Genomic DNA, 20,407 nt, shown 5'->3' with positions numbered 1-20,407 from the left:
TTCTTTCTTTATTTAGTGTTTAACGTCTTTTTCAACCGTTCAAGGTTATATCGCGACGGGGAAAGGGGGGAGATGGGATAGAGCCACTTGTTAATTGTTTCTTGTTCACAAAAGCACTAATACAAAAATTGCTCCAGGGGCTTGCAACGTAGTACAATATATGACCTTACTGGGAGAATGCAAGTTTCCAGTACAAAGGACTTAACATTTCTTACATACTGCTTGACTAAAATCTTTACAAACATTGACTACATTCTATACAAGAAACACTTAACAAGGGTAAAAGGAGAAACAGAATCCGTTAGTCGCCTCTTACGACATGCTGGGGAGCATCGGGTAAATTCTTCCCCCTAACCCGCGGTGGGTGGCAAGTGACTGACCACATGCAATAATTATGTCTATGCTTTTTATCACATTGATGATTGTATATACTTTATTTTCGTTTGAGATCTTGTCTTAAGGAAATTCAGGATATTTCTTCCTCCGTGCATGTATTCATGTTTTTTTCAATCCCTTGAGATTTTCTCTGTGAGCTTGGATCGGGATCTTCATTGGTCACAGTGGAACCTCTCTTAAATTTAAAAGACTCCCAAAACCTGAGAAACCAGGTCCTGTTCGGCAGGGAATCGTGAAAATTGAGGTAAATTTACATTTAGAACAAAATCTTCTTCTTGACATCCACTCCTGTAGCACGCACGAATGTCGCCGTCTTCTTGAGGGCCACTCACTGGGTCGCGGAACAGCTTCTCCTGCAGAGGGGTCTCATCTGGCCAAGCTGTGCTTTTTTTCTGCAGCGGGGTATTTTGTTTAATAACCACAAACAGAACATTTTAGTCTTCAAAAGTGGGGACGTCTTTAAATGGGGGTTCCACTGAAAATGTACAGAGGACATGGAACCTCCCTTTTCAGACATCTGACAAATCAAGGCTTAAAAAGGGTAGTCGTGGGGTTCCATTGTAATTCAAATGGACGTTTTTGACCTGTGGAAGTGTACCTTTCAATGCCAAATCTTGCAAAAGATTGTGAAATGTCACAACCCAATATTGACAGACTGTGTGATGATATCTTCTGCTATGGTCTGTTGAAACAGTGATATCAAAATCGAGACCAGAAGATATCATCACACAGTCAGTTAGTTAGATATATTGCTAATTCTGTGGACATTTTGTATTTACCGTAAAGAAATTACAAAAGTATTTGTCTCAGTTTTGGCTGTTCCATATCCCTCCCTCTGATTATTATTTCTTTTTGTTCACTCTTTTCTTGTACTTTTCAGTATTTCAAAATGTCTTTTCTTTCAAATAGTCTTACTCTTTAGTCACCTGCTCAACTAAATTCTGGGATCATTACATTTTCATATATATTTGTTTTTAAATTTAGGTGTTTTTGTTTTTGAAGTGGGGAAGCAATAAAGAGGTCGTCGACATCAAAACTGATATCGACGGAAATGTCGTCGATATCACTTTTGCACTGAGCTCAGTTTTGCCCAATTGACCAATGGAAATCCACGTAACATATGAAATAGCAATATACGATAATGCTGTCATTTTTATATTTAGTCAAGTTTTGACTAAATATTTTAACATCGAGGGGGAATCGAAACGAGGGTCATGGTGTATGTGCGTGTGTCTGTGTGTCTGTGTGTAGAGCGATTCAGACTAAACTACTGGACCGATCTTTATGAAATTTGACATGAGAGTTCCTGGGTATGAAATCCCCGAACGTTTTTTTCATTTTTTTGATAAATGTCTTTGATGACGTCATATCCGGCTTTTCGTGAAAGTTGAGGCGGCACTGTCACGCCCTCATTTTTCAACCAAATTGGTTGAAATTTTGGTCAAGTAATCTTCGACGAAGCCCGGACTTCGGTATTGCATTTCAGCTTGGTGGCTTAAAAATTAATTAATGACTTTGGTCATTAAAAATCGGAAAATTGTAAAAAAAAATAAAAATTTATAAAACGATCCAAATTTACGTTTATCTTATTCTCCATCATTTGCTGATTCCAAAAACATATAAATATGTTATATTCGGATTAAAAACAAGCTCTGAAAATTAAATATATAAAAATTATTATCAAAATTTTTATTTCGAAATCAATTTAAAAACACTTTCATCTTATTCCTTGTCGGTTCCTGATTCCAAAAACATATAGATATGATATGTTTGGATTAACAAGAAGAGCAAACGCTCGATCGAGTCACTTTCGCAGTTCTGAATATTATATGAGGCATCAGATGGACAGGAAGAAATTGCTATTCACAACACAATGAGTCACGTTCACATAAAATTTGAGCCCGGTCACTTTTATAGTTTCCGAGAAAAGCCCAACGTTAAGTTGTGTGTTGCCGAACAGAAAAGGCTAGTTATCTCCCTTGTTTTTCTGATAACGTTCGTAAAAGGCTACAGATGTAAATACTTTGATGTAAAGAATAATCCTACAAAGTTTCAATCACATCCGATGAACTTTGTCAAAGATATAAAATGTCTAATTTTTCCTTTGACGCTGACCTGTGACCTTGAAAAAGGTCAAAGGTCAACGAAACCATCGTTAAAGTGTAGAGGTCATTGGAGGTCACGACTAAACAAAATATGAGCCCGATCGCTTTGATAGTTTCCGAGAAAAGTCCAACGTTAAGGTGGTGTCTACAGACGGCCGGCCGGCCGGACAGACTAACACTGACCGATTACATAGAGTCACTTTTTCTCAAGTGACTCAAAAACACGCTCAGAAAGTTAAAACAAAGAGAGGTACAGAAAAGCGTGCTATCCTTCTTCGCGCAACTACTAACCCGCTCTACTTGTCAATTTCACTGCCTTTGCCATGAGCGGTGGACTGACGATGCTACGAGTATACGGTCTTGCTGAAAAATGGCATTGCGTTTAGTTTCATTCTGTGAGTTCGACAGCTACTTGACTAAATATTGTATTTTCGCCTTACGCGACTTGTTTTTGCTTTTCCTGGTAGTATTTGAAAGTGTTTTGTCAACTTGTCAAATGTGTGGAATCGTTTGTTGTAATCAGTGACATCAAATTCCTCTTTCAGATGATAAAAGTTAAATTGTTTTGTACTGTATCTTTCTTACAGGTAGTTGTGTATAGAATGCAGTGCATGCATGTCTTAGTCTTACAGTATCCTGAAGTAATAATCATGATAAAGGACTGAGGTAGGCTCTCATCACACACACACACACCCACACACACACACTCAGTTTCTCTCACACCCAACATTCACAAGCAGCCATCCAGCAAGAAAGGCTATAAATGCATTTCCCAGGACTAAAGCAGTTTATTACATTTTGAACAAGGAGAGGAATCACATGCGCGGCCCCCTGTAGCTGACAGTGTTGATGGGCTGTGTAACCTGCAGGCCAGCGATGTTGCCGAAGTCCTGAAACACAACAAAGATTTATGTAAACGCAATTTGCAGATAGGGGGGAGATGGGATAGAGCCACTGGCAGGTTTCACAGTATTGCTTTGGTCACTGGGTCGAAAGTTTGTATGCTTATCATTTCTGTTTTAGATTGCATTGTGTAACATGCTTGGTATATTTTTACTTGTGGTGGAATAAAGACATAGAAAAGACAATGTCAGCGCATTTTGTGTTGTTTGTGCTTTGTTACGATCTAAAATAACATTGCTATCGTTCAATTTGCGACAGACGTGATTTCCCGATTTTTACCATCACGTAATCATGACACGAAAAGTATCAACCCACACAGGTTTTAAAATCAAGACCTGATAATTGTTTGAAAGGAATGCAATTCGAGTCATAATCATACAAACATTTGTAAAAAAAACAATTTTTTATGACTTTATCGTGACGTCGAAAATCACCTCTCCTGCTCGAAAGCGTCGGTCGGGAAAAATACCCCACGACGGGAAACCAATTTACCTCCTAGGTTTTGCATACGCACTATTTTCTTCTACAAACATATGTTTTTGTGTGTAAATAAACATACAGAACAGAATTACGGCAATGGAAATGTCAAATTCTTGTTTTGGAACTGAAAACGAACGTTGCTATCGTTATCCGGGCTATCGCCGTGTCTCGTTTTCACAGTTATGACCTTGACACGTATTCCTACGCACGCGCCATGTTGAACTCGTTCGACTGATGATGCATTTTTCTGCAAAGTTTGCGTTGTTCTCTTTAAAAACTGAATGAAAGTGTGTCTGTCGCCAACGATAGCGTTTGCCAACGATCGCGATGCACTTATTTCAGGAAGTTTAACGCTTGTTTTGTGCTGAAAAGGTTGTTAATTTGCATTCGCTTTGATAGATAGCATGAAGGATTGTACTGGGTTTGAACTTACGCTCGTGATGGTTCCACTCTCTTCTCAAATTCGATCGTAGGGTAAGAAAAATGCTCGAGGTGGCGAAATTGTGCTATCGTTGGAATTTTGCCACGACAGTCAAGTTTGGTTCAGCGCTTTATCGTTTTAAGGTTGTTAATTTACATTCGCTTTGATAGATAGCATGAAGGATTGTACTGGGTTTGAACTTACGCTCGTGATGGTTCCACTCTCTTCTCAAATTCGATCGTAGGGTAAGAAAAATGCTTGAGGTGGCGAAATTGTGCTATCGTTGGAATTTTGCCACGACAGTCAAGTTTGGTTCAGCGCTATATCGTTTTAAGCCTTTTTATAATGTAAATAATAATCGGATTTCATTTATTAAGCTCAATAGCAATACAGTTAAACAACTTACAGTGTATGTAGACCATAATTGCTCTTGCCAATGGCTGTGTGTCTTCAGAAACATGTTTATAATTTGGTCAAATGTAGGGGGGGGGGGGGGGGGGGGGGGGTCATATCGGTGCTTATATACTGTTCAAAAAAAGAAACGCATAGTTGCTACTTGCCAAATTTGTTTTATTTTTCGAAAAAATTAACAGAAAATCCAATATTTAGATTATTTGTTTGAAATTTGGTATGGACACAGTTGAATGCACACACAGTTCATTTGCATCTTCAAATCAATCAGTCAATCAATACGATTGGGTGCCGAGGCTGTCAAGTCAGTAGGGGGTGTGACTGCCTTGAGCAGCAACAACTGCCCGGCACCTTCTGGGCATGGACTGGATCAGATGCCGGATATCTTGCTGTGGGATGGTGTCCCACTCCTCCTGAAGTGCCTGCAATAGATCGCGGTGATTTGCCGGCGCTTCCTCTCGCCTGCGCACACGTCTGTCCAATTCATCCCAGAGGTGTTCTATCGGGTTCATGTCTGGCGACATGGATGGCCAGGGAAGCACCTGGACATGGTGGTCGGTGAGGAACTGGGTGGTGAGTCGTGCTGTGTGCGGGCGAGCGTTGTCCTGCTGGAATATGGCATCCTGGTCAGCCAGAAGAGGAAGGGCGTGTGGGTGCAGAATTTCCTCCACGTATCGCTGGGCAGTTATGCGCCCTTGGACGTGCACCAGGGTGCTCCTTCCAGCGGTATTGATCGCCCCCCACACCATGACGCCTCCACCACCATGAACGGGTGCCTCATCCACACAGTTGGGCGCGTAACGTTCGTTTACTCTCCGGTAGACCCTCCTCCGACCATCATGTCGCTGGAGCAGGAAGTAGGACTCCTCGCTGAACCACACGTGTCTCCAGTGATTCCGGACGGTCCAGCGAAGGTGCTGGTTGCCCCACTGCACTCGGTTCTGGCGATGGCGGCGGGTGAGGACAGCTCCTCTGTGAGGTCTGCGAGCTCTCAAATCAGCTTCATGCAGGCGGTTCCGCACGGTCTGGTCCGATAATCGGTGTGGCCCGGGGAGAGCCTGGACAGAAGATGAGGCCGACAGGAAACGATTCCGGAGGTGGCGGAGCCGTATGAAGCGGTCGTGAGCAGCAGTTGTCGCCCTTGGTCTTCCCGCTCGTGGCAAGTCAGCAACGGAGCCAGTGGTTTGAAACCTGACCCACAGTCTACTGATGGTGCTCTGGGACACGTGGAAGTGCCTGGCGATTGCACTTTCACTTTGGCCTGCTTGTAAACGACCCAATGCAATTTGGCGGTCTTCTCTGCTCAATCGGGCCATCTTTCGTCGCTGAATTGTCGTCTGATTTCTTTGTGGCGAACAATCCGCTTTTATGGGTTTTGGAAGACATGGTGAGAGCTCAATATTCCCCGAGTTTCACGAGATTACACTGAAGCATGACGAGTGGTCATGCCAAATGAGCAATTTTGACATTGTAGCCACTGATAACGCATGCGTCACGTGCAGAGCTCACTTGTGGCAATGGACGAAAGGTCGACGACCAGATAAACATTTTCTGCAGTTTGGTGGATATCCTTGTAGCCATATAACTAAATTAACCATATATTACAAGCTATGCGTTTCTTTTTTTGAACAGTATATGTCAGCTGACAGGTGTCCGCTATCCCTGATAGGGATTTTTTTGCATTCATTAATGATTAAACTTGCAAATAAATGCATTTTTTTAACTGTATTAAATGTTTGTTACTGTTGTGAAAATGTGAGGTGGTGTGATGAAAACCGTGAAACCTGCCCACTTGTCAATTGTTTCTTGTTCACAAAAGCACTAATCAAAAATTTGCTCCAGGGGCTTGCAACGTAGTATTACCTTACTGGGAGAATGCAAGTTTCCAGTACAAAGGACAGATAGGAAATCAAATGAAAACGAAATGTTTGACGTTGATCACACGCCAAAGTTTATTTAAAATCAGTGTAACTAGCATTGCCACATCGCCCAGCGTCAACTGAGGACACAGTGAAAAGGCACTTTTTTTTCACTTTGAGTGAAAAATAATTGGCATAATTGATGTTTGTGAGTCACAAATTATGTATCAAATGAAAAAGGAATGAATAAAGAAATGATTCAAAAACAAAGTTTACTGTATGAAATTAATAAAAGATGTGTTTTGGAATATTTTGAGTGTGAAAGTGCGTGTTCGTCTTCACTGCCTCTCGCGGCCATTTTCGCGTCACTCTTTGCAGACGACCAGTTCATTTCAAACTGCTGGGAGTACCGTAATTTTCATTGGAGGGCTGTGATATTTTGCAACCAATCAGAGAAAGCTTTACATCTTTCGCATACAGAAAACCGCGACCCACCGGAAGCTACATCTCCGTCAGCATGACGGTGAATATTACTCGTGTGAGTTTCACTAAAATTTGGTCTGAAAACTTCCATCGGCATACACGGTTCAAATGCAGTTTATAAAACATTAACTTCTGTTTCATTTAAGCCAAAAATCAAAAGAATCGAGCGAGAAATGACTTATTCCCAACGATTATGCTGCGCAAAACTGGACCCGAAAAATGCGAAACTCGGCCGATCAAAAGCCTGAAGAGGTTGCGATCTCGGCTCGCTCAAAGCAAAGTGATTTCGAACTAAAATGTTCATATCTCGCGAACTACTGCACCGATTTAAATAAAACAAATTGCTATGTGCTCAGAATTTTGATCTCTTTAAAATGGTGTGTTTCTTGTCATTCAACCATTAATTTCAAAATTTCATGTTATTGCCACAGCTATCAGTCTATGTGCCATGTATTTAGCTGCTAGCTTTGTCCTCAAATGACGCCCAACATTTCTCAACTAAAATGACCATATCTCGAGAACTACTGCACCGATTTAAATAAAACAAATTGCTATGTGCTCAGAATTTTGATCTCTTTAAAATGGTGTGTTTTTTGTCATTCAACCATTAATATCAAAATTTCATGTGTCATTGCTAGTGTAACCTTTGCCACCATTTTGCCAGAACTGGCATATTTTTTATAATGTAGGACAAAGGTGATTTAAAGAATGCAGTGTTCTTCCCAGACCAAGACTAAGAGAATAGGTGAGTTGGACCTGAAATGGCCATAAGTAATTATAAGTATATGTACAATTTCTACAAATGTCCTGACTATAAAAACATTCTTCAGTCACAAGACCTCCTACATGTCAAAACATATTGGACAGACACTAGCTAGGGGGCAGAACAGTGCATCATAAAAAAAAGTATGCTCAGTGACACTGACAGAAGACCTGGGCCTGAGAACAAGATTGGGAGTGCCATAACTTTTCAAAAATTGACAAAACTTATATCGCTATCACAGGAAAATAGCTGAAGAAAATGAACCCAAGCTGGCAAGCAACATCCTTGAATGACTGGAAAGATCACATGGAAGTGAAGTAGTAAAGCCTAAAAACAAAAGTCAGTGTTTCTTTTCGCCAACCATGGAACCTTTTTTGACCTTTCAACAACAAAAACCAACTCAATTTAGCAGTTTTAACAAGGAAAGCTACTCTTCTCCGGCACCTGGCGCATGAGTTCTGGCCAATAAAAATCCACATGCACCCGGGTTTAAAAAGAAAAATACTTAAATCCTTAAAGGTCCTTGTCTACATAATTTTGTATACAGAAATTGACATTTGACCATTGACATGCTGCATCTATTCCTTATAAAAACAAAAAGCAAAATGGAATCAGGAAGGACGAAGCCAGGGTAGCCGTTTGTAAATTCATTGTAGTATTCCAGCGTAGTAGGATATCCTTATTTGGCAAATCTCCTCTCAAATATCATGCATTTCGTTCATTTAAAAAATCATGGACAGAGCTCCAATACCCAGTGTCAAACTTCTGCTGTCATTGTAAGTATATGGCTGTCAGCATAATGATTTGAATTTGATTGGTCAATATTTATAGGAAAAGCACATGGTCCAACACAAAGCAGACATAACATTATAAGTGACACGTATCACTTCCCAAAAGTAAAAACGTTTACTTGTATATCTTGCTCTATAACTTTTTTCCCCGTGGTTCATTCATCACCTGACAGAACTTTTTAGCAAAATCTAACGGTGGGATTATTGAAAAATAAGCGAAACTGTAGATGAGGACCTTTAAGAACAAATTTTAAACAAGAAGGGCAAAGCCCATACGACTCACATGCTTTACACATTTTTCCTACCAAAATACATGTGACCTTGACCCAAGGTCAAGGTCATCCAAGGCCATGCAACACAAAGCTGTTAATTCAAGACATAGGAAGTACAATGGTGCTTATTGGCTCTTTCTATCATGAGATATGGTCACTTTTAGTGGTTCACTACCTTATTTTGGTCACATTTCATAAGGGTCAAAGTGACCTTGACCTTGATCATATGTGACCAAATGTGTCTCATGATGAAAGCATAACATGTGCCCCACATAATTTTTAAGTTTGAAACAGTTATCTTCCATAGTTCAGGGTCAAGGTCACTTCAAAATATGTATACAATCCAACTTTGAAGAGCTCCTGTGACCTTGACCTTGAAGCAAGGTAAACCAAACTGGTATCAAAAGATGGGGCTTACTTTGCCCTATATATCATATATAGGTGAGGTATTGAATCTCAAAAACTTCAGAGAAAATGGGAACAAGAAGGGCAAAGCCCATACGACTCACATGCTTTACACATTTTTCCTGCCAAAATACATGTGACCTTGACCCAAGGTCAAGGTCATCCAAGGTCATGCAACACAAAGCTGTTAATTCAAGACATAGGAAGTACAATGGTGCTTATTGGCTCTTTCTACCATGAGATATGGTCACTTTTAGTGGTTCACTACCTTATTTTGGTCACATTTCATAAGGGTCAAAGTGACCTTGACCTTGATCATATGTGACCAAATGTGTCTCATGATGAAAGCATAACATGTGCCCCACATAATTTTTAAGTTTGAAACAGTTATCTTCCATAGTTCAGGGTCAAGGTCACTTCAAAATATGTATACAATCCAACTTTGAAGAGCTCCTGTGACCTTGACCTTGAAGCAAGGTAAACCAAACTGGTATCAAAAGATGGGGCTTACTTTGCCCTATATATCATATATAGGTGAGGTATTCAATCTCAAAAACTTCAGAGAAAATGGGAAAAATGTGAAAAATAGCTGTTTTTAGGCAACATTTATGGCCCCTGCGACCTTGACCTTGAAGCAAGGTCAAGATGCTATGTATGTTTTTTGGGGCCTTGTCATCATACACCATCTTGTCAAATTTGGTACTGATAGACTGAATAGTGTCCAAGAAATATCCAACGTTAAAGTTTTCCGGACGTCCGGACGTCCGGACGGACGGACGGACGGACGGACGACTCGGGTGAGTACATAGACTCACTTTTGCTTCGCATGTGAGTCAAAAATGTGAAAAATAGCTGTTTTTTAGGCAACATTTATGGCCCCTGCGACCTTGACCTTGAAGCAAGGTCAAGATGCTATGTATGTTTTTTGGGGCCTTGTCATCATACACCATCTTGCCAAATTTGGTACTGATAGACTGAATAGTATCCAAGAAATATCCAACGTTAAAGTTTTCCGGACGGCCGGACGGCCGGACGGACGGCCGGACGACTCGGGTGAGTACATAGACTCACTTTTGCTTCGCATGTGAGTCAATAAAAAAACATTACCAACCTAGCAACCCTCATTTTTTCTGCCTTATCAGAAACAAACTTTTTTTTTGCCTTAAGGAAAAGCCTGTAGGCACAATATGTAGAGAGATTTACATGAAAAATACAGACATTTAATGGGGATATGGAGTAAAGTACCATTGGGATTGATTAACTGAACACTGCCACGTGATGATGAAACGAATGCCTTTAACAGCTACTACTCATATTCTGGAGGTCTAAGATCAAAACAAAAGAAAGAACAGTACTTACCATTGCCTTCAACATGTCCTTTGTGTCTGGATCGACCTCAATGATATCCAAGTCCAGGGCAGAGACCTGCAAACAGAAGAACAAGTTAGCCTTTCATGTGACGAAAACAAGCAACAACAAAAAGCTTCAAAAACAAATAAAAAAGCTGCAGGCACATCCCTTTCTGAACTTTTCTTAACTCTTCACGTCCTGTACCGCACGACTTTGTTACTATACTTAGGAATGACCTCACCGGACGGAAGCGGTCTTCTGTGCTTGAAAACCACATTTAGGTCACTTCCTTTGTAAACAAGCACATGGCTGCTCTGCGGTTCGTTCGTTTGGTGAACGTTTTGATAGTTTGCAACGGATTTTTATTGAGTTTTTTTCCACGGAGATTTTGCTACCATCTCTGGTGATGCCGATACAGTCAGTGAATATAAATTTGGGGATTTATCGACGGAATAGTGGCAGAACAAGTGCTGGGACTTGGAGCAGACAATCACGTGACATTGAAATGTAAGCTTCGAGTGTTTCTTCGGTAATAATACTGGCGATTTGTCTGACTTTTCGGCGGGTGAATTTTTTTCAAGTGAAACGGACGAGATGCAAAATAATGCAGCATAATTAACAACAACAAGAAGAGCAAACGCTCGATCGAGTCACTTTCGCAGTTCTGAATATTATATGAGGCATCAGATGGACAGGAAGAAATTGCTATTCACAACACAATGAGTCACGTTCACATAAAATTTGAGCCCGGTCACTTTTATAGTTTCCGAGAAAAGCCCAACGTTAAGTTGTGTGTTGCCGAACAGAAAAGGCTAGTTATCTCCCTTGTTTTTCTGATAACGTTCGTAAAAGGCTACAGATGTAAATACTTTGATGTAAAGAATAATCCTACAAAGTTTCAATCACATCCGATGAACTTTGTCAAAGATATAAAATGTCTAATTTTTCCTTTGACGCTGACCTGTGACCTTGAAAAAGGTCAAAGGTCAACGAAACCATCGTTAAAGTGTAGAGGTCATTGGAGGTCACGACTAAACAAAATATGAGCCCGATCGCTTTGATAGTTTCCGAGAAAAGTCCAACGTGTGTCTACGGACGGCCGGCCGGCCGGACGGCCGGACAGACTAACACTGACCGATTACATAGAGTCACTTTTTCTCAAGTGACTCAAAAACGGAATAAACTGGTACAGGCACATAGAGTAAGTTTTCCCAATCGAACAGTGAAATTTGAATGCAATCTATTCATAAAACAGTCCAGGAGAGGTTAACACACACAGATACCCAGTTTCTCGTCATTTTTTATCAAATCCTTACGGGACTGAGGTTTTCAATAGGGAAATGTCACGTGTACAGGACGTAAAGAGTTAAATGACAAAAACGAACAAAAGCACGTACATCACAATTGTCTCTATTTCTAACTCCTCTCAACAACACTGTGTTAACTGTTATTCATTAACATTTAATTCAGTTAACCAGACACATAACATGAGTCAAGTTTCAAAGCACTACCTTCTCTGGAATAACGACAGTACTGAACTTCAGAAGACAACAATCAGTGAAGCTGAAGCAAACGGGACATACGGAACATGTTCACCAAAAGATGCCCATTTCTGGACTCACACACAAAGACAACTCACCTCTGGCACATAGTTATCTCTCCTCTCTCTCTCCTCCTCCTGCAGTTTGATGGAGATGCCTCTCACTGGGCCAGCCTTGATACGCTTCATCAGATGAGTCACAAACCTGAAACAGGTTATATGCAGTCTTATATCGCGCGCGTATCTCCAGACTCGGACGTGTGAGATGGAATTTTTTACACAATACATCATGCATTCACATCGACCAGCAGATCGCAGCCATTTCGGCGCATATCCTACTTTTCAAGACCTCGTCCCACATATCACAACTATCTGAGGTGTGTGCGTATTGTGCTTTCTGTGTTTGTGTCAGTGTTCTGGCTCTGTGTTCGTGTGTGTGCACAATCCAACAATGTGCTTACACAGGCATACACTGTCAGGTCACTTTAACATCATTTTACAATGAACAATTGAAGAAAAAAACAAGAAAAAAAAACCCATTCCCACCAAAATGCAACTGAAAAACTTACATTAGTCTGATAAGAATAGCAACAAGCCCACGCTAGTGTGTCATCTATCATTCGATATTTTGTCGCTCGGAGGTGTCGCGTCAAGCTTTTTGTTGTTCGAGCTTATGTCGTTCGAGCATTGTTGTTCAAGCTTATGTCAGACACCGGGATGAGGTTGCTGGCCATTACTTGTGCTTAACTGAATGCCTGTTGCAAGTCCTTTCTAAATTATACTAAAAGAGTTCAGTTGTGTGTGCCTGTGCATACGAATGTAATACACCCCTTCGGAGTTTCGAGTGCGCATGCGCAGCTAGTCACATTTGTGGCGGCAGGGGGCGCTCCGTTGTACCAAACACTCTGCAGTGTACCGTACACAAAGAGCAGTGACTATCGTGGGACAAAAACCACAGAAATATCAAAGAGATAAGAGCTTACGAGGGAAAACTTAACGCAATCGGCAATGTACCTCTTCTGAAGACCTCGTGTTTGGTACAATTTGCAATCCCAGAATGCAATGGGATTTGCTCTCGCCTGAGACTCCAAAAGGGTGTATTGAGAGGGTAGGAATGGATGTGTGATTGTGAAAGTGTATGTGTGTGAGACAAAAGTAGTTATTCTACAAGTACAATCGCCGAGCAAGCATATCCGAGACATGTTGAACTTAAGTGTTGTATATTTACAAACGCTAAAGTTCAACATTATCCAGATCTGTTCTGAATTATACATAAATTCTTACCCAGCAATTTTGTTGCGAAGCTTCTTGCTTGGGATGATGGCAATCTCCTCGCATACTCGCTTGTTCACGTGAAAGTCCAGAGTAAGTCTGGTGTAATATTTTTCGATGATGACCCGGGCGGCCTTCTTCACCGTTTTTGTCCTGACGCGACCCTGAAACCAAAGCAGACCTTGGTAAGTAAGAGTGTTTTTAGTACTAGTGGGAGTTTACAATCACTGCACATGTGAGAAACCCCATTTCCTTGTAAACAAACACCCCAAACACTAACATTGGCAAGTTCACTTAAATAAACGATAATCAAAAGATAAACGAAACATTTTTCTATCATATTAAAGCGTAACACGAATAATATTCCCAAGGGCCTGTAAGATGATTGCGATTTAAATTGCGAATGGGACGTTTATTCCGCTCACCATTTTGATACGTCTTGAAAGAGGAAGTCGTCAAGCGGAAGTCGAATAAAAATACGTTTATTTCCGATTGTGTTAATTTTTAGTAAAACTTTTCCTTTAAAATAAAACATCTTTCATGCAATTTTATTGTTGTAGTAAAGATACGAATTTGAACTGCACGTCATGAATGGCCGGTCAGTTCAAATGAATATTTCGTAACTTTCCCGATCCAGTTTTTACAACAGTAACGCGCCGGCATTGTCCTCAAAGGAGCGTCATTTTCACAAAAATTGTATTTTATTTCCTCTTTCTCCCTACCTTTCTTAGCCTACATTATGGCCGATTCTGGAAGAGGCAGAGCTGACACAAACGGAACACGGAGGTAAACATTTGGAAAAATTGCAATAGTGAAGCGTAGGATACGATTTCCTTAGGCTATCATAAATTTTTGTAATCCCAATGATTCCCATCCCCTGTACTGTAGGCCTACGGTGTAGAGTCCTCATGCTTGCTGATAATTTTATTTCTCTAGTCGATAAATGTAACAAGTTGTTGCATAGTTTCACGAAAATTATAGCCAATACTGCAAATACGGTATAAGCTTTTTGGAAGTTCGCCACAAAGAAAAAAAAAAAGAAGTAAAACAAAGTAATTCTTACTATAAATAATAGTAATCTAATCTTACTCTTAGTCTAGTTAAATCTGACTTTTGTTTCTGTTTCAAGTGTTTGGTGCAGTTGAGTACTAGTACTAGTACTAGTAGGGGGTTGGGGGATCTGCGTGTGGGGGGAAGCTGGGGCCCGGGGTGTCACTCGGATGCTTCCTGTTCTTCAATGACCCTATCGGTATTAGTACTATTACAAGCTCTCGTAAGCTCTCGCAAACTTCAGAGCATAGCAAAGCATGTGGTACAGCGATCTCGCGCGAGCTGCTATAAAGCCGAGGTTCGAAGTTCTCACGACGTTCAAAGAATAACAAAGAATGTGTCTCGCGAGAGTTGCTCAGATTCCTTAGAAATAGGAGGAAAGGCTAGGATCCAATAATACCTACTACCTCACCCTGTAAATAATATATATGTACATATGCATATATATTGGCCCAAAGTCAGAATAGGTGTCCATTTTTGTGACATACAAAATCAATTTTAAAAATGAACATTTTCTTTGTTTTGAAAATAGAGATGTATTTTAGAGCATAAATACGCAAGGAACAGCTATGATTTAAGAAAACTCATGTTTGATCACTTCACAGATTCAGGTTTAAAAGTTTGCAGGAGTTCATAACTTCACACCGTCACAAAATTTAGACTTGTTAAATCATTGTTGCTACATGTATTGGGTCTGTTTTAGACATCTGAGCAAATTGCTACAGCAAATTACTTTGCATTTCAAGCAAGTTAAACTTGTTTTGGCCACGCATGATGCAGATGTGAACTCCATTAATGGGAAGTTCATAACTTCACATAATTTACTTTTATTGGTATAATAAATTTTAATTTATACAGGCAGGAAACAATTTGTTTTGTTTTTTAATCTGAAAAAGGTGAGCTGGAACATGAAGGTAATTTTTGAAGATGAAGTGTGGAGAAGATTTTTTGGTTATCTGTATTATTTATAGAAATTAATATTGTCACAATTTTTTCACAGCAAATATTGGCATAAGTTATCATTAAATCTACAATTTTGCTGTTTTTGTGCAAAATGTGCTTGAAAAGTACCATCAAAAGGATTTCAATACACCAAAATGTTTGTCTGACTCAAAGAGTTGGCAGAAACTGAAAGTATTTTTAGAATGTCCTAGGAGTTCATAACTTCACACCGTGACATCACAAACTATGGCTAATTCAAACCAAAGTAAGAAAGTGCATATGTCATCTTATTTTCTCTCCAGCTACTCTTTGTAATCAACATACAACTAAGTAATAAAAGTAAAACATTTGTGAAAACAAACGATAACAAAAATCATAAAATGTGAGCGTGCGCATAACTTCACAAGAATTTTTGTTATGTTGGTCTCTAGTACAGTTACTGTATAATATATTTGCAAAACAATGACAAACTGAGAACACAGAGTTATAGTATAGGCTAAAGCTGCACTTATATTACAAAATCAGATTTTAATTGCCAAAATAAAACAAATTGTTTGAAACTTGTGAAAGTTCATAACTTCACATCAATCACACATTTATACTAAAATAACTAACTAAAGTCTCTTGCAAATAATTCTAAACAACTTAATGATTTACTTAACCAAACTCAGTCATGAAAACTGTTACCGAAATCATTATTTAGTTAGTGTTTATGTCAGCTGACTGTGTGTTCATAACTTCACATCATTTATTTAACTGAAAAGCTACGTACTAAAATCTGCTGGTAAATTAAAATAAAAATGACATCAAACTGTAACAGCCTACTCTGGAGAAGAGCAGCACATCATTTGAGGTAGTGATTTAGTGTAGTAAATTAATTATTGTGTATAAATCATACTCATGGCATGTGTTCATAACTTCACACCGTGGGGCTGAGGGTCAGTTGATGTGAAGTTATGTACACCGTGCAGTCAACCCAGATTCATGCTGGAATTATCAAAATGTAATTTTGAGGGTTGATTTTCAGAAAACTTCTTACAAAATGTCCAGATAAAGTCAAATGTACTCTTTTGCTATTAACAAGGCATTATTTTAAACACGCCCTTGAAAAATGAGCTTGAGTTATGTGAAGTTATGAACTTCATGACAAAACGGCTAAGTACTTCAGAAAGAAACAGTCAGCAGCCAGTAGATTCTTTTTGTGATGAAAATCATGGTACAGTGTAATTTGGAAACTGAAAATAGTCATTTTACATATATTTTGGGTTTTGACATGAGTTAGTAACTCTCACATAAAAATAGTGCGCAAGACACAGAGAAAATGGCTAACTAAAGCATACTGCTTGACTTTAGTGACAAAAATTGCTTAGTATCTAAATCTAATGTACTTTTTTATGCAAAATTGCTGTTCCACTACAACCTTAACTTTCATGGCTAGCATTTAAGGACAAAAAATCCTCTCAGTGGAGATAGTAGGAAAGTTCATAACTTTCTCACAAGAATTTTTTATTTCTCAATTACTCAAACACCAATGAATGAACTTGATGCAAACTTTCAGTGTGACTGCTGCTAGTGGATCCAAATGCATTACAAAGCTAGGTGTTCCCCAACCAGTCAATTTACTCTTTTTATAAGGCAAAAGGTTGGAAAGTTCATAACTCTTTTTTCACAAGAAAATCTGCACGTAAACTTCAAACTACTTTTGAACATGCAAAAACAAGTCAAACAACCCTTTTTATGTTTTATACCTCTGCAAAACATACTGTAAAATACTTTTTTACAAAAATATATCAGGTTTCAATCTTTATTATTTAGAGCTGATCAGTGAACAAAAATGAAGTCTTACGGAAATAGTTATGAACTTTCTGTGAAATTTTGTCTCCCCATTTTCTGCAGGCTCACTGACAAAATTCAAAAACTTTGCTTTGTCAAAGGTACATTTGAGTTTTACTGGCTCAGTGAAAAGTCATTCATGACATTCTGTCCCATAAATATGACAGAGTAGACCATGTTTCAATATGCTGTAAGGTCATGTCACAAAAAATGGCCAAAATGTAGTGCTGCTGACTTCAGATAATGGCGACATTTTCATTAAAAACAACAACTGAGCACACAATGTTTCTCTAGGTGTGTACTTCATACTTTTTTTTACAAGTCTCATTAATCTTTACAAGGATTTTATTTTTCTTTGATGTACAAATCAGGTTGAGAGCCAAGATTGCACAGCTATTTCAGCTGTGGACACCATTTCAGACTTAAGGCCATATCAGAGATGTCGTTAGGCGTAGGACATCGGACATAGACCGATTAAAAGGCTCAAAGAGTCAAATGTCCGATTCACTTAGCCGCATGGCGGTCAGATGTCCTATCGTTTTCAACTGAGCGCGGTCATTGTCCGATAAGAACTCCATTCCTTCGGACAGCGCGTTATTTGATAATTTTCCTTTCATGATAATAATCTTCAAAAAGTGACCAAGCGCTCTCGCGTACAGGTGCACTGAAGTTGTGCAGTGCAGATCTTGCGTTTTACGAACCGTTTGCGGTATGAGCTGTTTGCGTACATCCGTCTACAGCACTAAAGTTAGGAGTACGGGAGACAACTCCAACTGACCAAGGCTCGCGTATGGAAGTAAAGTTTCGTGACTTGAACTTGAAGATGTACGTGTCGGTACAACAGGACATTCGCACAGACGGTCTTTTAATAAGCAGGGATGTTGCTACAAATTCATACCTATAGGACAAATGTCCTGAGTTCTTCAGCATCAATAGGACAAATGTCCTGAGTTCTTCAGCATCAATAGGACATTTGACCGCTTTCAGAAAGTGTAATAGGACATTATGAATTTGCGCCAAACAGCTTATAACACATTCCATGGAATTGTTCCAAAGTCATGCGCCCACACACACACGCACACACACACACGCGCGCGCGCTGTAGAACACACACATAATATAGTAAATACATCAACACAGTGTGCATATAATGTTGTATTTGTTTAGTTTCAAAGAAACCACAAAAAAGAAACCAACATGAACAACTTCAGAGCTCTTACTTTGATTACAAACTGCATGATTTGGATAAAAGTTGAAAAACAAAATGATCGCGTTTGATCTAATGCTGATCTTTTGCAGGCTTTAGGGTTTTTTTCAGCGGCATAATTCAGTGCTTCGTCTCGTATCAAAAACAAAAGCAGACGACAAATTTAGTCAGTTGGAGTTGTCTCCCGTACTCCTGTAGCATGCACTGATCTAAAAATAATCCACTAGACGGTTATACCCAAACAGCGCATACCGCAAACGGTTCGGGAATTCCTGACAAAAGAAAAGATCCGCACGCGGCACTGGCAACTTCAGTGTCAGCTGAACACGAGAGCGTTCGGTCTTTTAGAAGATTTGTATCTTGAAATGAAAAATAACGAATATCGCGCTGTCCGAAGGAATGGAGTACATATCGGACAATGACCACGCTCAGGCTAAAACGATAGGACATCTGACCGACATGCGGCAATGTGAATCGGACATTTGGGGATTTTCATCGTTATATATGTCCGATGTCCGACGCCTAACGACATCCCTGATAAGGTTAACTATTCATGGCTGACCCTGTTTAGTACTAATTGGTTAGAATTTGACAGCAAAGAGACCATCTATATAGGTAAACTGTTTTGTCGAATATGTCAAGAAAAAGCTCTGTCAGGAAATCATGCAGGTTGTGTGCCAATCAAAGTAAGAGTGCTGAAGTTTTTGGTTGCTTTTTAGTTTGTTTCTTTTTTGTGTGTGTCCTGTTTAAAACAAAAGTAATAAAACAATATACGCACACAATGTTGGTGCATATATTGATATGTGTGTGTGATAATAAATTTGTGTTTTGCACAAAATTATAATGTCCTGTTAAACTTAAAATGTCTGAAAGCAGTCAAATGTCCTATTGATGCCGAAGAGCTCAGGACATTTGTCCTATAGGTATGAATTTGTGGCAACATCCCTGGCATATAATGTGTATGTACATATGCGCAAACCATAGCCTTTTATTCATTCTCGGAAGAGGACAAGGACAACAAGTCGCGTAAGGCGAAAATACAATATTTAGTCAAGTAGCTGTCGAACTCACAGAATGAAACTGAACGCAATGCCATTTTTCAGCAAGACCGTATACTCGTAGCATCGTCAGTCCACCGCTCACGGCAAAGGCAGTGAAATTGACAAGAAGAGCGGGGTAGTAGTTGCGCTTAAAGAAGGATAGCACACTTTTCTGTACCTCTCTTTGTTTTAACTTTCTGAGCGTGTTTTTAATCCAAACATATCATATCTATATGTTTTTGGAATCAGGAACCGACAAGGAATAAGATGAAAGTGTTTTTAAATTGATTTGGACAATTTAATTTTGATAATAATTTTTATATATTTAATTTTCAGAGCTTGTTTTTAATCCGAAAATAACATATTCATATGTTTTTGGAATCAAAAAATGATGGAGAATAAGATGAACGTAAATTTGGATCGTTTTATAAATTATTTTTTTTTTACAATTTTCAGATTTTTAATGACCAAAGTCATTAATTAATTTTTAAGCCACCAAGCTGAAATGCAATACCGAAGTCCGGGCTTCGTCGAAGATTACTTGACCAAAATTTCAACCAATTTGGTTGAAAAATGAGGGCGTGACAGTGCCGCCTCAACTTTCACGAAAAGCCGGATATGACGTCATCAAAGACATTTATCAAAAAAATGAAAAAAACGTTCGGGGATTTCATACCCAGGAACTCTCATGTCAAATTTCATAAAGATCGGTCCAGTAGTTTAGTCTGAATCGCTCTACACACACACACAGACACACACACACACACACACGCACGCACATACACCACGACCCTCGTTTCGATTCCCCCTCGATGTTAAAATATTTAGTCAAAACTTGACTAAATATAAAAATGATAAACAAATTAGGTACCAACATTCTTAAA

At 39.3% G+C, this 20,407-nt stretch overlaps 2 protein-coding genes across 4 annotated transcripts in view; one reads left to right on the top strand and one right to left on the bottom strand.

Annotated features, from left to right (window-relative positions):
- Positions 1-3,269: 3,269 nt before the first annotated feature.
- LOC138983449 (small ribosomal subunit protein eS17-like) lies at positions 3,270-13,947 on the bottom strand. The gene is made up of 5 exons (XM_070356761.1): positions 13,877-13,947; positions 13,464-13,615; positions 12,279-12,384; positions 10,649-10,714; positions 3,270-3,391 (listed from the first exon to the last, which is right to left on the bottom strand). The coding sequence occupies exons 1-5, from the start codon at positions 13,877-13,879 to the stop codon at positions 3,317-3,319; spliced, it is 402 nt and encodes a 133-aa protein (XP_070212862.1). The 5' UTR covers positions 13,880-13,947; the 3' UTR covers positions 3,270-3,316.
- A 136-nt stretch (positions 13,948-14,083) lies between these two features.
- The window catches only part of LOC138983344 (heterogeneous nuclear ribonucleoprotein M-like), a 37,658-nt gene continuing 31,334 nt past the window's right edge, over positions 14,084-20,407 (top strand). For all 3 annotated transcript variants that reach the window (XM_070356754.1, XM_070356746.1, XM_070356752.1), the window contains exon 1: positions 14,084-14,237. In XM_070356754.1, coding sequence (XP_070212855.1) covers positions 14,191-14,237 — 47 coding nt within the window. In that variant the 5' untranslated portion in view covers positions 14,084-14,190. The remainder of the gene's footprint in view (positions 14,238-20,407) is intronic.

The sequence above is a fragment of the Littorina saxatilis genome, linkage group LG1, assembly GCF_037325665.1.
Source record: "Littorina saxatilis isolate snail1 linkage group LG1, US_GU_Lsax_2.0, whole genome shotgun sequence".
NCBI classification, from domain to species: domain Eukaryota; kingdom Metazoa; phylum Mollusca; class Gastropoda; order Littorinimorpha; family Littorinidae; genus Littorina; species Littorina saxatilis.
The sequence above is the reverse complement of the archived record's forward strand: the minus strand, read 5'-3'. Positions and strand labels throughout refer to the sequence as shown.